The sequence below is a fragment of the Triticum dicoccoides genome, chromosome 5B, assembly GCF_002162155.2.
Source record: "Triticum dicoccoides isolate Atlit2015 ecotype Zavitan chromosome 5B, WEW_v2.0, whole genome shotgun sequence".
NCBI classification, from domain to species: domain Eukaryota; kingdom Viridiplantae; phylum Streptophyta; class Magnoliopsida; order Poales; family Poaceae; genus Triticum; species Triticum dicoccoides.
Genome location: NC_041389.1, coordinates 40,118,655 through 40,134,658, shown reverse-complemented (window position 1 = coordinate 40,134,658; position 16,004 = coordinate 40,118,655). Strand labels below are relative to the sequence as shown.

At 45.2% G+C, this 16,004-nt stretch overlaps 3 protein-coding genes across 3 annotated transcripts; 1 reads left to right on the top strand and 2 right to left on the bottom strand.

The window, feature by feature from the left end:
- Window positions 1–1,725: 1,725 nt before the first annotated feature.
- LOC119307235 (p21-activated protein kinase-interacting protein 1-like) lies at window positions 1,726–4,170 on the bottom strand. The gene is made up of 3 exons (XM_037583322.1): window positions 3,420–4,170; window positions 2,285–2,576; window positions 1,726–2,094 (listed from the first exon to the last, which is right to left on the bottom strand). Coding segments are annotated over exons 1-3 (969 nt in total). The 5' UTR covers window positions 4,095–4,170; the 3' UTR covers window positions 1,726–2,092.
- Window positions 4,171–6,797: 2,627 nt separating this feature from the next.
- Window positions 6,798–14,621, bottom strand: LOC119307233 (15-cis-zeta-carotene isomerase, chloroplastic-like). Its single transcript, XM_037583320.1, has 4 exons — window positions 14,175–14,621; window positions 7,939–8,085; window positions 7,637–7,846; window positions 6,798–7,519 (listed from the first exon to the last, which is right to left on the bottom strand). Exons 1-4 carry the CDS (start codon window positions 14,604–14,606, stop codon window positions 7,184–7,186), a joined length of 1,125 nt encoding a protein of 374 aa, XP_037439217.1. The 5' UTR covers window positions 14,607–14,621; the 3' UTR covers window positions 6,798–7,183.
- Window positions 10,315–11,645, top strand: LOC119307234 (protein FAR1-RELATED SEQUENCE 5-like). The gene is made up of 2 exons (XM_037583321.1): window positions 10,315–10,897; window positions 10,980–11,645. Exons 1-2 carry the CDS (start codon window positions 10,371–10,373, stop codon window positions 11,482–11,484), a joined length of 1,032 nt encoding a protein of 343 aa, XP_037439218.1. The 5' UTR covers window positions 10,315–10,370; the 3' UTR covers window positions 11,485–11,645.
- Window positions 14,622–16,004: the final 1,383 nt, after the last annotated feature.

Below are 16,004 nucleotides of genomic sequence, written 5' to 3'. Positions count from 1 at the left end.
AGTAGTAGCTTATATTAGGATGTCAAGATCCTTAATATCCAAACCAAACCAGTGCTGCACTAGTGGGGATTGGCCTGCAATTCAAGCTTAGCATGAATCATGTCAAAAAAATAACAATGAACAATTTAGCATGAATCATGTAAGCTAAATATTCATCAATCGACCCACATGCCCTGCCCCAAAGGAACAGAAAGATATTTACAACTGAAAACTGTTTGGCAACTGAAGAAGGTGGATTTCCAATACCTTGAGGACAAAGCAGCCGGCAAATTGGTCACTTGGGAGGGCCAAAACATCACTACCATCAGTCGTACGACACTTGTTAGGTCGATCATTACCTCTCAAGCAGTATTCTCCATCACGCCCCTCATCGTGCCTCAGAGCTCTCTCCATAGCCTTAACAAAATTGAGAGAGTTTTCCTTTGGTCCGGCTCGGACAAGACAACGGGAGCCAAATGCAAGGTCAACTGAAAGGTGGTTTCTAGACCAAAAGAATATGATGGCCTCGGGGTGCTCGACACCGACAAGTTTGCACGTGCTTTGTGGCTCCAATGGCCATGGTATGAATGGACTGAGCCCCGCAAATTATGGGTTGGCCTTGGAAACCCGTGCACGGAGGAGGACCTCGAGTTTTTCGATGCCTCTACAACTATCACTGTAGGGGATGGCGCCAAAACGCCTTTTTGGGGCTCCCTGTGGCTTCTTGGTCGCAAACCCAAGGATATCGCGCCACTCTTGTTTGCGGCCTCGAGAAGAAAGAATTGGAAGGTCCGTGAGGCCCTCGTGGGGAACGCTTGGATCTTCAAGATCAATCATGACATGGACACGGTTGTCTCCATCGCCCACATTAGGGAGTTCTTCACTCTTTGGATGCTCCTTAATGACGTTTACCTTCATGAGCAAACCGAAGATGTCATCGTTTGGAAGCATGCGAACGATGGGATCTACACGGCGGCCACCGCATACAAGGCTCAATTCCTAGGCATGACTCTATCCCCCTTGGATCGCATGGTTTGGAAGGCATGGGCACCTCCAAAGGTTAAGTTTTTTGCTTGGTTGGCGTTGCAAGATAGGATTTGGACCGCCGATTGCTTGGAGCGTCGAGGTTGGCCAAATTGTGGCATTTGCAAGCTCTGCAATAGGGAGCAAGAATCAGGAGCCCACCTTTTCTTCAAGTGCCGCTACACGATTCGGCTATGGAAGTCTCTTATTGAGAAACTAGGTCTTGCGCACATGGATACTCCCGAGTGGCTAATGGACGACTCCGTCTACCAATGATGGGACAAGAGAACCGACAACCGCAACCCTAACCGGCAAGCTATAGCCTCCCTCACCGTGCTCGTCTATTGGACCATTTGGAATGAAAGAAATGCACGAGTGTTCCGCCACAAAAGTGCACCACCGACCATCCTACTCACCGCCATCGTCGACGAGACCATCCTAGTCACCACCATCGTCGACGAGGCCAAGCTTTGGATGGCCACGGGCGCAAAGAAATTAGGGAATATTTTTCTGAGCGAGTAATTGTCATGCCGAATGTGTGGGTGTGTTGTAATTCTCCAAACTCTATTCTCTCCTTATTTAACAGTAGATGAGTCAAATCTTATGCCTCCGTTTCGGAAAAAAAAACATTTTTGTGATTATCAGGTCGACAAGTGTTCCCAGCTTGAGTGTGAGACACCAGTTCATATTATTCAGTATATTGACTGGAAAACTCGGTGTCGGTGCGAATGTCGAACATCATTGAATGGTGGAAAAAAGAGTAGAAATTCAACATGGGGGCTACATATTTGTGGCAACCTGCAGGCTTAATATTAGAACAAAATGTTTCACACTGGAAACTTGTGATTGATACAACCGGATCTAGCAATCGCCTTGACATTAATCTAACCAGTCCATGCCCTCAAGCCAAACTATGATGATGTATAATCCATGACTAGTTCTCATATCATACATTCCCCATGAATCCAGCCTCGGTCCATATCACCAGTAAGAGCCCGCTACATAGACTACACTAAACATCACAAAACTGGTAGTCCAGCCTCTCTTCATCCATAGTTTAACTCAAACTCAACATCTCACTTGATTTAACTCCTGTAGAATCAGGAAACACCAGTGAGAACACAAATGCAAGTGACATACGATTATACGAAGAAGAAGAAAAATGCCATTTTGTTCAAGTATCAACTCATGAAACAGGTTCAACATCAATCATGATTCTTTTTCTGAGAATAATCAATGACATGCTCTGTTTTATGTACAGATGAAGCTTCCATGGACTTACATTTCAATGACGTCCCAGCAAGGCATGTTAGCCTTGCCTTTGTGTTGGCCTCTGCCAACGGAGTAGGCTTCTCGTTTCCAATCATCCGAACATCCCAGATCCTTATGATGCCATCAGATGAAGCCGAGGCAACTAAAGTGCTCGATTCAGATCCGTCATTCCGGTTATCGAAAACGACAATCCCTTTTACACGGGTTGAATGAGCGCCCTCGATGCGCGATGAAACCTTGCCGGTCGACAGGTCCCAAGCAGTAATACCACGATCCTCCCCTCCGGTGTAAAGAATTCCATTCTGGCACATACATGATAAAAGATGTGGGCAATATATAAAAGCAATGGAAGTGAAGCTAAATTGCTATGACATTAAGAGTACGCCCATATTCGTGTGGTGTTTCTACTTCTAGAAGAAAGACTTATAGCATAAAGAATAGAAAAGCAATGGAAGTGAAGCTAAAGCTCTACTTCTAGAAGAAAGATTTATAGCACAAAGAATAGAAAAGCAATGGAAGTGAAGCTAAAGCCCTATGACAGTAAGTATCTGAAGATCCACCGACTTCACAAGGGGAAACAGAACTGAGTCCTGATAGATTGACCACAACATGATGTTATACCTATGAGCCTTAGGGCTGTGAGATAGCTGACCAAAGGTCAAATTTGCATTGGACAGGATAACAAATTTGCATTGGACAGGGTAACAAATTTGCATTGGACAAGGTCATGGATTTCGAGTCGCTCGACTAGTTGCGACTAGTCGACGACTAGTCTATGAGTCGCAAAAATATGGTCGACTCAGCTTAGTGTCGACTCGTGACTCTGAGTCGCGACTAGTCACAAAGCAGGCTCGACTTCTTCCGAGTCACTGCCCCAGAGCGACTCGAAAACCATGGACAAGGTAAACAATTTGCATTATGGGCTGTCAAATGGCTAACCGAAGGTTTGCCAAATCAGCATTGGACAGGGTAACACTTTTCAAGAACTTCTCAAGCCCTACACAGTACACTATTAACCAGCCATAATCATCTAAATCCTAGGTAAGAAACTATTACTCCTATGGCCATGATCTTTTTCCTAGAGGAATCTATTATCATGACATGATTAACTATGTAGGTGGTTTTTCAGGAGCAAATGTGAATACCTTTGATGGAGCTAAGGCGAGAACCCTCTTGTCGCAGGGCATCTCATGGATGATCCTGGCGTCCTCGGAGTCATGCACGGTGACCTTCTCCTCGGCGGCCATCACAAAACGGTCACCGCCGGCGGCGTCCTCGGAGTAGGCGACGGTGGAGGCGGGGCGCTCGAGGCGGCAGGTGAAGCTGCGGCGGCCGCGGAGGAGGTTGACCATGGAGAGGCCCCCGGCGCGGCCGACGGCGAGCGCGACCCGGCCCGAGGGGTGCACGGCGAGGGCGTCGGCGGCCTCGCGGCCCCGCGGGAAGACGCGGAGCGAGGTGAGGAGCGCGAAGCCGTCGGCGTCGTAGAGGTGGAGCAGGCCGTCGTCGGAGGCGGCGAGGAGGTTGCGCGGGACGGGGCCGATGGAGTGGAAGGCGAGCGCGGAGACGGCGGCGGAGGGGTCGAGAAGCGGGCCGAGGTCGGCGGCGGCGCGCAGGTCGTAGAGGCGGATGGAGTCGTCGGCGCCGCCGGAGGCCGCGAGCCCCGCCCGCGGCGCGGCCGCCACGCAGCGGATGGGCCCCGCGTGGGCCGGGTAGGAGAAGAGCGGCGCGAGGGGCTGGGCCTCCTCGGCGGCGGAGGCGGCGAGGGCCTTGAGGGAGAAGCCCCAGATGAAGCGCTCGTAGGAGCCGGCGACGAGGGCCATCGGAGACGGTGGGGAGGGAGCGAGAGCCAACGCGCCGCCGCCGCCGCCGGAAGGGTTGGGGAAGAAAAGGGGAGAAGGGTTTGGGGTTTGGTCGTTTCGCGGTGCCTTGTGGGCCAGGACATATGGCCGCCATCGCTGCACGAATCACGAGGAGCGTTTCACGGACGGCTGAGATGAAATCCCACGTACGGGTGCTGACAGGCGGGCCCTGCTTGGACTATGCAAATTCGTGTTCTTGGTTGCTTTTCCTCGGTGTGTGATGAGCAGTTTTTCATAAAAAAAAATAGAGAAATAATAATACTTCTTCCTCCGATTCATATTAATTGTCGTCGATTTAGTATGAGATTTAGTAAAAACTATTTCTATAACTACATGTAAGATGTTTGTGCAGTTCAACTAACCTGCAAAAGGTGTTTTATATTTATTTAGTTACAAAGGATGTACGTGACAATGATTTTCACATGTTTTAAGGTAATTTAAAAGTTTTGAAAAAAAAATTGTTTTTACCACTCTAGTTTTGTTCCACTTCACTTATGCTATCCTATAATTGATATTTCACTTTTGCCACTCCTAGCTTTTGACAATTCTGATACATTGTCAAAAGCTAAGAGTGGCAGAAGTGACAGGATTTTTCTTGCCTCTGCAACGAAATGACAATTGAGATTTCAAATTATAGTGGCATATGAAAAATGGGCAAAAGCTAGTAGCAAAATAAAGTTTCCCCATTTTAGAAGACAAATACAACAACAATATTACTGTATATGCCCTGAAATGACTGCTGATAATAGTACCGACAGCATCCAGTGTGTCGGCACTGTTTGTTCTTCTACTCTCTCTCCATCCAGTTAAAGATCTTTGGCTTCCGGACCAAAAAACTTGGAATCATGATTTGGTTTGCTCCCTTTTTCAAGAACCTTTGGCCTCTTTTATTGTGCAAACATATATTATTGATGATGATAGTTCGGATAAGCTTTGTTGTGATCTCACTCATAATGGTATTTGTTCTCCAAAATCTGCCTATAAACTTTGTTTGCATGAAATTCAGGCCATTCCCCTAAATGCACCTTCTGCTGTTCCTTTGGATCTCTCAAGTCTTCTTAAACTCATTTGAAAACAAAAGGATATGCTGCCAAAAGTTAAAACTTTTGCGTGGAGACTGCTTAGGAGGGCTCTTCCTACGGGGTTGAGGGCTGGTAGATTTTCCATTCACATTTCAAAAAATTGTTGCCGATGTGGTCAACAAGAGGATGAGTTCCATCTGTTTTTCATGTGCTCTTTTTCTCATGCGGCTTTGTTTTCCTCTCCTTGGTTTGTTCATTCGGATGCTTTAGTCCAGGGGCATTCCACCTTGTATCCTGTTCTTCTTGATTTTCTTCGCATGAGGCATCCATATGGTTCTCTTCCTAACATTTTTACATTTCTTTGGTGTCTCTAGAAAGGAAGGAATGATTTTCTCTTTGATAGGGCGAAATCTCTTCCTCATCAAGTTCACATTGCTGCTCTTGCGTTAACCTCTAATGTGTATGACAATGCCCTTCTCTTGAATCAGGCTCCAACACCAACTCAGTTGTCTTCTAATCAAATTCCTTTGCCTGGCAGAACCCTTAGGTCTGATTTATTGGTTGATGGGACTAAAATCTATTCGAATGCAGCTTTTAGGACCAAGAAAATTCCAGGTTTGTTGCAAGGACATGTTGTCACAGGTGTGGGGGTCTTTATTTCCTTACCCTCTAATCGAGGAGAGATCAATGTGCAAGTGCAAGCTTCAGCTCCTCCAACTTCTACTCCTCTGCAAGCGGAGGCTCTTGCACTAATTTTTGCTGCTTATTTTGCATCTCGACTCAACATTGCCCGGCCTACTTTTCTGACAGACTGCTTGGTATTTACCGGGGGCTGTTGCTCTAGATAATGTCTCCACTTCTGAAACTCCATGGAATATCAGGAAATCTTTGGCTAATTTTTTTAAGACTACTTATCAGCTGCAGCCAAAGGTGTTTCACATTTCTAGGGAGATCAACGGTATTTCTCATAATCTTGCTCAACAAGTTTTTCGTGCTATTGGCGACTCTCGGCTCTCTTGTTTTGCAGCAAGACACACTCATGGTCTTTGCCCAATACTGCCTCTTCTTGAAATTTTCAGATTAAGGGCTTTAGAATTCATACAGTTCACTGTTATTAATTTTCTCCCTGTATGTTTTGGTGTGGCAAGTTTTTATCACAGTTATAGATGGAAGCTTGGGCATGTTCTTTGTTACTTATTGAGCTTTGCCTTCTCTCTGTACTATGCATTGTGCTTGGCTTTTTATGTACATCAATTTCTTATTTTGCAGGGTTTTCATCCTGGTTGCAGATGTATTTTGCTGTTTCTACAGGACCTTGATCTGCTTGCTTCAAGAAAGATGGTCGATCAGTAGTGAAGCAAAAGGCAACAACAGTTCCTAGTTTCAGATTCACAGTGTTCCTTTGCTTGTTCTGACCATGTTGATCATGGTGTAGTGGTCATTTCCACTTTGCCTCATATAGGGTCTTTCTTCAACTCTCTTTTCTAGATACTGCTACTACTCCTCTCTATATCTTCAGCAGATCTATGTAATTCTCTTTGTACTTTCTCTATGAGCTGAATGAATTTGACACTTCGGTGCCTTTGCTTGTTCAAAAAATAAAGTAAAAATTGGAGGTCTAATTTTGTCCTCGCTAAAAAAATATTGAAAAATATGATAAAATTTACAACATTAAACATACATAGTACAAAATATGTTTAGTATAAAGTATCTAATGAAACTAATTTGATGTTTCAGGCGTTGATATATGCTGCAACATGGCTTGAGCTTTCATCTGCAGCATCAGCTGGGCACTTGTTTCTTTTGGTGCTTGGTCCTCTTTTACTTACAAATGAATGCCTGAACAAACAGGCCAGTAGTAGCATTACAACCCTAGGTGCAGCAAGCTGATCCATCTGCTCATAGGGCACCATACACACTGCAAATGCACCACTATTTCTTTTGTTTCTGTTGGCTGTCATGTTTCCATAACACCGTACTACAAAATGACATACATACATACATCATCAACCTGCATTTCACCGTTAGTTACCAGGGAAGCCGGTAGCTGGCCGCCTGCATCAACGGGTGCGCAAAGTACGCGCCCAGGGTCAGAGCGACGATCGTGATGTACGGTAACCGGATGAACTCCTTGTAATAATCTTCAGGCAGCTTCTGCCGTCCATCAACGATCGCAGCGAACGGCACGACGCTGGTCCTCTTCTTCAGGACATCAAAGGCTTCGCCGTAGCGTGACGCCAGCCTCCTGTCGCCGTTCCAAACGCCGAATGCATGGTGGCCGATCAGTCCGACGGAGGCCGCCACGGCGACCGAGTTGCCGATCCACAGCGTGTGAGCTAGGCACCAGATCACCTGCCCAACAAACTAAAAAGGTAACTGTTGATTAGATAAAGCACGTATTAACATGATGCACAATAAAGAAAAGGAGCTTCAAACTCCTAGCGCAAGAGTTTCATGACCCATATAAGTATATCTTTATACCTGTGGATGTCTCGTGATGCGCATTATTCCAGTTTCCCACATGTGTAACTTTGGCTTGTCCACGGCTGCCACTTCCAGAAGATTGAAAGTAGATGGATACAGAAACAAGAATGAGATGAAATTCGACAGCCAAACAAGCTCATGGACGCCTGAGACGCCTTTAACATCCCACAGCTGAACACCACCGTAACGATGATTTATGAAGTAGACCTGCAAGTTATATAGGACACAACTTTCTAAGATACAGGAAGGCTTACCATCTAACAAAAGGAAAAAGAAAAAACAATATACAAAATACTCACAATAGTGCTAAGTGCCAGAGGTAGTGATATTCCAGCAAACAGCACGCGGTAAGCTCGCTCGCCTATTATTTTCTCACCAGTTTCACGTAAGCTTGCCATGCCACTATGGACTAAAGCAAAGATGAGGGTAAGGAGCAACAAAACGACCTGCAACGGAGATACAGATGGTAAAGATATGTATCTAGCTACATGATTACAATTAATTGCCAAGCTAAGAAATAGCTGGTAGAGTATAAATGTATTTTTATGGATCAGGATGCCATCAAAGCAATAACATGAACAACCCAAGCATTAAAAGGTGAGTATAAAGCAAAAGAGCAAGAAATGACTAATGAACCGGATCATATAAATGATTGCAATGCGATGCAATTTAGCACGCCTCCCATTTATACCAGGCCTATTAATCTTGTCTATAGTCAAACCTTTTAAAGTTTGAGCAAGTTTCTAGAAGCAAATATCAAACATATACAATATGAAATCAATATAACTGGATCTATCATGAAATTATATTTATTAGTTACCGGCAACATATCTCGTGAATCCGGGCTATTTCCTGTGTCCGTGCATCCCGTCTTTCTCAGCCCCACGATCTTAATCCCGAGAATTAGCAGCCTTAGTGGTAATTTTACACTAATACGCCCACCCTCCAACTAAAACCTGCAATTTAGTTTTGCAAGGATACCCTGACCGCGCGTGTGCCTCGTGCGCCGCCGCCGTCAAACGCCAGGCGTCTCTGATTTCCGTTGAGTTGATCCCGACGTCCACCGGCAGGAAGCCCATACAGGTAGCATCCCTATCCTGTATATGCTCCACTGCTTCCACGGTTGATACGAACCTGACAAGCACCGGCAAGCCATCCATGCATGTACTTCTCCGATCTAGACCCATCTCCTTTATAAGACTATAACCGGTGATGCTTTGATGCAGTGGCGACTACAAATGAACAACTAGCAGGTAATACCACTTGCAATCAGAGACACGAGGGCACCAAAAGTTTGAGGTAAAAACAAATTCGATCCTTGTGTACATCCGTAAGTGTAGTTTGAAGGCTAATATTATAATCCTGTGTGCAGCAGTATGGATCCTATGAATAATGTTCAAATGCATACGAGCCAGGGAGGATTTAGTACGCCCAAAAAGAACACAAACATACCTCTCTTCGTAAGTCCACTTTGCACTAAGAACAGAAACTATGCATGAAGATGCTTATTTTGGTTTATTCTTGATATTGCAGTCTTCGTCTTTTATACCTGAATGTGATGAGCATCTGAAGCCTAAAGTGGGTATGACATTTGAAGGACTCGAGGCTGTGGAGAAGTTCTACAAGGAATATGCGCATCAATCAGGTTTTGGTGTTCGCATTGGACAACAAAAAAAGATTGATAATAAGGTGGTCCGTACTAAGCGTTTCATGTGTAATAGGGAAGGATTCAAGGCAAAAGATAGTAAAGAGACTAATGACCCCTTGAGGAAAAGGCGTAAGCAGACAGATACGCGATGCGGTTGTGATGCCCATATCTTTGTTAGACTTTGTGGGGAGAACACCTACAAGATAGACTCACTGATTGAGCACCATGTTCATGGCCTTGTATCGCCTAATAAGCGTCATTTGATCAGATCAAATCGTAGAGTTAGTGAGAGGGCAAAAAATACTTTATACACATGTCATAAGGCAAGTATTGGAACGTCGCAGGCATACAGGCTCCTGCAAGTTAGTGAGGGTGGAATTCCGAATGCTGGGTGCACAAAGAGGGACTTGCAGAATTACTACCGCGGACTCAGGTATAAAATCAGAGATGCAGATGCTCAAATGTTTGTGGCCCAATTAGCTAGAAAGCAGGAAGTGAATTCAGCATTTTTCTATGATTTTGAGGTGAATGATGAGGGGGAGTTGGTGCGTGTGTTCTGGGCGGATGCCACCAGCAGGAAGAACTATAGTCACTTTGGTGATGTGATATCCTTCGATTCTACATACACCACTAATCAGTATAACATGATATTTGCACCATTTACAGGGGTTAATCATCACTTACAAAGTGTCTTTTTTGGTGCTGCATTCTTATCAAATGAGAAGGATGAGTCATACATTTGGTTATTTCAGACCTTCCTAACAGCAATGGGAGGGGCAGCACCTAGACTCATCATAACCGATGAAGCCTAGCATCAAGAATGGTATTGATAAAGTTCTTCCAACAACTGTGCATAGGTTGTGCATGTGGCATATAATGTAAAAAGGTTCCTGAAAAGGTTGGACCTTCGATTAGAGAAGATTCTGATTTTTGGACAAGATTGAACTCGTGTGTTTGGGGTTCGGAAACTTCAACTGAGTTTGAGTCACAATGGAATTCCATCATTACTGATTTTGGGTGGAGGAAAATGAGTGGTTGGCCAAGAGGTTTAGCATTCGAGACACATGGATACCAGCGTACTTTATGGATATATCTCTAGCAGGCATTCTTCGAACCACTTCAAGATCAGAAAGTGCAAATTCTTTTTTTAACCGCTTCATTCATCGAAGGCTCGCTTTTGTTGAGTTTTGGCTGAGGTTTGACACAGCTTTAGAATGCCAACGTGAGGAAGAATTAATGGCAGACAACAGAAGCATACATACCACCCCTCAACTATTTACACCATGGACAATGGAGAAACAAGGTAGTGAGGTATTCACATATGAGGTGTTCGAGAAACTTCAGCTACAGATTATTGCTGCTAGAGACCATTGTTTTGTTCAGAGTATTACACAAGGTGTGGGGGTAAAAAATGTGACCCTGAGAGGTCGGTCTGGTAAAGTTAGGGAGGTTTGCTATGACACTACAAGCATGACAGCAAACTGTTCGTGCAAGTTGTTTGAGTCAGTCGGTTTTCCATGTCGCCATATTATCCAAGTGTTGAGGATTGAAAACCAAAATGAGCTTCCCAGCCACTACATTATGAAAAGATGGCAGAAGAGGTGCAAAAGGTAAGAAAAAGTAATACATGTGAACTGATTTCTTATTGTTATTCCGAAATCATATGACTAACAACATTCTTTTATTTTGCAGGGAGAATGTTTATGATGAACAGGGAAACCTACTAGAAGAAAAACCCACGGATGCACTGGATGCGGCCACGAGAAAGAAGATTTCAACTGTACGCAATAAGATGGAAGAACTTATTCAAAAGGCGAAGCATTCAGATGAAGGCATGGACTTCTTAACATCAAGTGTTTTGAACATTGAGGCGCCTTTGGACCAAATGGTCCCTGCAGCTACCCAAAGCACTAGGCAAGAGGAATATGAGGCTTTTATTGGTTGCAATATTCCAACCGAAGTTCATATACATCCGCCAACGGATGTTCGTACCGTGGGAAGATGCAAAAGAATAAAGCAAGGAAAGGAGATTAAGGAGGGGGATCGGAAAAATAAGGACAAAGAAGGGAAGGTAAAGGTCGCACGCTTGTGCAAGACGTGCAAGCAAATGGTGTTTCATGATAGTCGTAATTGTCCAAGCAAAAAAGGGAAAGGGAGTGTGATTGTGCAAGATATGCAGCCAAATAGTGCTTCCTGATACAACAAGTTGTCCAAGCAAAGAATAAATTTATCTATGTTATCATGTACACTTTGGTGTACTGAATTCATGTAATGGATCAGAATTTGTGTTATGTCAAAAAAAAAAATCTTGATTTATGACAAGTTTAATGCTTGTCAAATGGCTACAGAATCTAGAAAATAATTTATGACAAGTTTAATGTAATGTTATCTATGTTATTATTTTTTTAACACATAACTGAATTAGTCACTTAATTTTTTGGCAACAGCAAAGAGGATAATTTTGGCCAAGTGCCAAGCAAACTACAGTAACAAGGAAAAGCTTAACTAATGCCTCTGATCTGAACAAGCCATTGCTATTCATTATGCTGTAAATATTCAACAGTTTACTGATACAAGCACTTGCATTAGTAATGTGCATGTCCCTCGACCGAGTACATCAACTCAGTATTTCCACTAGTACATCTGCTACAGCATACGACCTACTTTCTGTAGTTCTCGTCTACAGCTTCCTCTGAAGGAATCAAAGCGGCCGGGGAAGGCCATCCAGGGGATGGCGCCTCATCAGAGATGCTTCGTCACCAGCGCGGAACAACGCCAGTTCGTGATGACTTCGCCGTCGAGACGACCGTCCGGCCCATCGTCGACGTCGCTGGTGGCCGTGGGGTTGCCATCGTCGTCGCCACTTGATTCCATCGCCAGAGGACTTCTAGGGAATCGACCGGGCCGTGGTTGCAGGCTTGCCGCTGTAGGAGGCCTTCCGATTGGAATTTGATTTTGGAGGAGATGCGGCTGATTGGGCAAAGAGGATTTTGAGGCGCACAACTAGGGATCTTGCGTCAGATGCTTAAGGGGCTCTTTTGCAAATAATAATGGTTTTAAGTTAGAGAGCGGGCAGGTAAATGTAAAAAGACGCTTGACTGCATGTGAGGTGCGAGATTAAGATCGTGGGGCTGAGAAAGAAGGGATACACGGACACAGGAAATAGCCCGGATTCACGAGATATGTTGCCTTAGTTACCATAGGTGTTGATATAACTTGGTCAAACTTGAACAATTTTGAATTAAGACAAGATTAATAGGCCTTGTAAACATGGAAAGAGGGAGCATATATGATTGATGTTGAAAATTATTTCACTGCAAATGCTCAGTGCAGCCAAAAAATACCAACAGAAGCATGCTATTACCGCAGGTGTTGATATATTTTCTAGGAACTTGGTCAAACTTGAACAGTTTTGAATTCAGAAATGATTAATAGGCCTTGTAAACATGGAAAGAAAGAGCATATATGATTGATGTTGAGAAGTAGTGTATTTCACTACAAATGCTCAATGCAGCCAAAAAGTACCAGCAGAAGCATGTTATTACAAATCAATTTGGATTCACACATACAGCATATTTACTTTGATTCATTAGTTGTACATTTACTAGATTTACACTAGTCTTACAAATATGGACAAATTGTGATTTTCTCAAACATATAGCAAAGCAAGTGTAATTCATACCAGGCGTGCATTTACTAACCAGCAAAAGATGTTTTACTTGGTTATTGTTAAAATACAGGGAGTGCCATCATTGAGATATTTATTGAGAATTGGATTTTAGTCAAAATGAAAACCATTGATGATCTAAATTGCTACAGTAAGTCAACGAGCAAAGGCCACACACCTAAGTGCGCATCATTTTGTATTAGAAGAAAACATCCAGGTGACGTCAAACTTACAGCCGAAAACAAAGGCAAAAAACAGAAACAGCCAGGAAAGAGAAAAGAAGAAGCAGAAGATCGCAAAACAAACTGCACAGCTAAACTACTCCTATCCTACTGCTTCTCAAACATCACATATTCACGCGGCCGAGCTTGTTGTGGAAAATCCTCGGGGCCTCCATTTTCATGAGGATTAAATCAACCCGTGACTGCACCTCCGGCCTTGCTCTGTTGAAGTGGCAGCCGTTCCAAAGACGCCAAATGTGTCATATCATCCAAGAGATCAGGGAGCGTGCACGCTTTACCCTATCAGCCCTGTCACACTTTTGCAGCATTCCCCAGCCACGGCACAAGCTTGTCGCCGGCCCTGAGGGCATTTGGATTTCCGTGAAAATTCTCCCAGCACCTTGTGCCGGACCGCTTTGAAGTCAAGCCACTCAAAGTGATGAAGCTTCGAAGTCGAAGCCAGTCTTTGGAGGCGAGCAACAAGGTGGTCAAATATGGAATCAAGGCGAGCTACAGGGAGGCAAATTCAGTTGCTGACGGGCTTGCTAAGATGGCTAGAATGTATGGTAGTACTAGTTGTTAGTGGACGGAAGAACTTCCTATAGTGAGCTGGTTCCCCTCCTTTTATCTGATGTAATTTTGATCATCAATACGTACAAAATAAACAGGGGTTCCAATTTCAAAACAAAAATACCAAGGTACTTATGTTAGTTGTTCTATCTAGTACTCCCTCTGTAAACTAATATAAGAGCGTTTAGATCACTACTTTAGTATTCTAAAAGCTCTTATATTAGTTTACGGAGGGAGTACTTTAGAAACCACAGTGCGAGCCCATACAAATTCTAGTACTCGAGGCAAGAACGTGCCCAAACCATCCCAATCGGTCAAGGTAATCGTTAGTGTATTACTGTACTTAGCAGAGCGGAGCGAATGAATCATTTGCTCCATGTAATACAGGCAGGCAGAGAGTAGCAGGGAATGGTTCCTGGGGAGACGCACCTCGGGGCTGTCAGAGACGGCGGCGACGGCGTCGAGGAACCCGGTCCCGACCCCGGTGGCCGGGTCGATCCAGAGCACGTTGAGCCCGTAGAGCACCACGGAGAGTATCCCGGCGAAGTAGGCCCACGACGCCACCCGCTGGTCGGCCAGCCGGAACACGGCCGCGTCCTCCCCGACGAGGCCTCCCGCCCCGCCAGCGTCCCCGTCCCCCTCGCCGTCCGAGTCCTCCGCGTCGGCGCCGCCGACCCTCGCGCGGACCAGGGCGGGGGAGACGACGCGGTGGCGCAGGGAGGAGGACGCCGCCGGGGACGGGATGCCGAGGAGGGGCAGTCTGGGCGGGCGGGGCAGGCGGAGGCGGGGGAGGTGCTGGTGGTGGTGGCGGAGGGCAGGGGGCGGCGGCGCGGCGAGGTGGAGGCGGAGGTGGGACGCCATGGCCGGCGGGGCGGTGGGGGCGGCGGAAAGGCCCGGGCTTGGGGGTTGGGGCGGCGGTGGGGAGTGGAATGGGGCGGTGGCGCGGTGGTGCCGGTGGGGCGCGGGAGGGGGGGAGGTTAGAGCCGTGGCGGCATCTTTGAGGTAGGCCGTGGGAGGAGAAGCAGAGGATGCGGTATTGGAGCGTGGCGCCGGCGTCCGGTCCGGACGGCCAAAATATCAGGCAGGGCCTCCCAGCTCTTGAATGTTTCTACTAACTTTCTATGCTTTCAACTTTCAAAAATAATTCAAATATTTGTTTCAAAAAAATAATTCAAATATTTTTTATTTAAAAACTGCTTTTTAATGGCCAGGAGTTTTTTTTTTGCAGGAATACATACAATCCTTAAAAGGAAGGGGATCTTCGGGGCAGCAGTAAAGTTGTTTCCTTGTGAGCACAAGGTCACAGATTCGAGTCTTGGAAACAACCTCTTGTAGAAATATACGGAAAAAATTGCGTGAAAAGGACCTTTTTCTTTGCGAGGAAAATTTTCAATCTATTCAACAATTATGGCAGTGCAAAGAACACTGGAGCACTGCGGAGCTACAGCCAGGCCAAATGGGCCGTGGCCCGCCCAACTCATGGCAGAAACTGTGAAGAGTAGACAATAAATTGGGCCTTTTGAGATAAAAGAATGGGTTTCCTTCAGCTTGGCCCATGTTGCCCCCCCCCTCCCCCCCAGCCCCCCGGGGCATAGTACACAACCAAAGTCCTTACAACTTAGCCATTGTCCACTTAGCTTCTCTGATGTAACTGAATGCACATAAATTGTTGGAAACCAATGGTGGCCAGCTCACAAGTAAGCACAACCACCGTGGATAACTTTTGATAATGTGTAATCTTCTTCCATGCTATAATGCCTAGTAAGGCCTTCTTGGTGGCTTATTCCATCTCTAGTTATTTGAGAATTTATCACAATACCATTCCCATCAAATTCTTCCACTACTGCTGCAACATGGTCCACATGTAATTGAGCTCCTTCCGGCCTCAATTCCACTCGTCTCATGGTTTGGCGTTCCTCCCCTCTTTAATTACATACATGCTACTTGCAGCAATTTCTTCAATTTTGTCCCCACCCTCGTTAATAACTCGTGGATCTAATATCTGTAACAAATTGCCTTCAGCAAACATGGTAGCAAAATGTGCCACAAGGCCATCACCTTCAGAATCCATATAGGAAAACGACTTCTTTTTAGTCATCAGTTCTATGAGCATAACGTCAAAGCTGTAAATATCACTTTTCTTTGTGAGTTGCCCGGTGTAGAAGTACATAGGATCCAATTATTCTAATGTACCTTGCGCCATTGTTGTTAAACCTGATTTGTCTAATGGAATGTACCTTGATGATCCAAAGTCTGCTG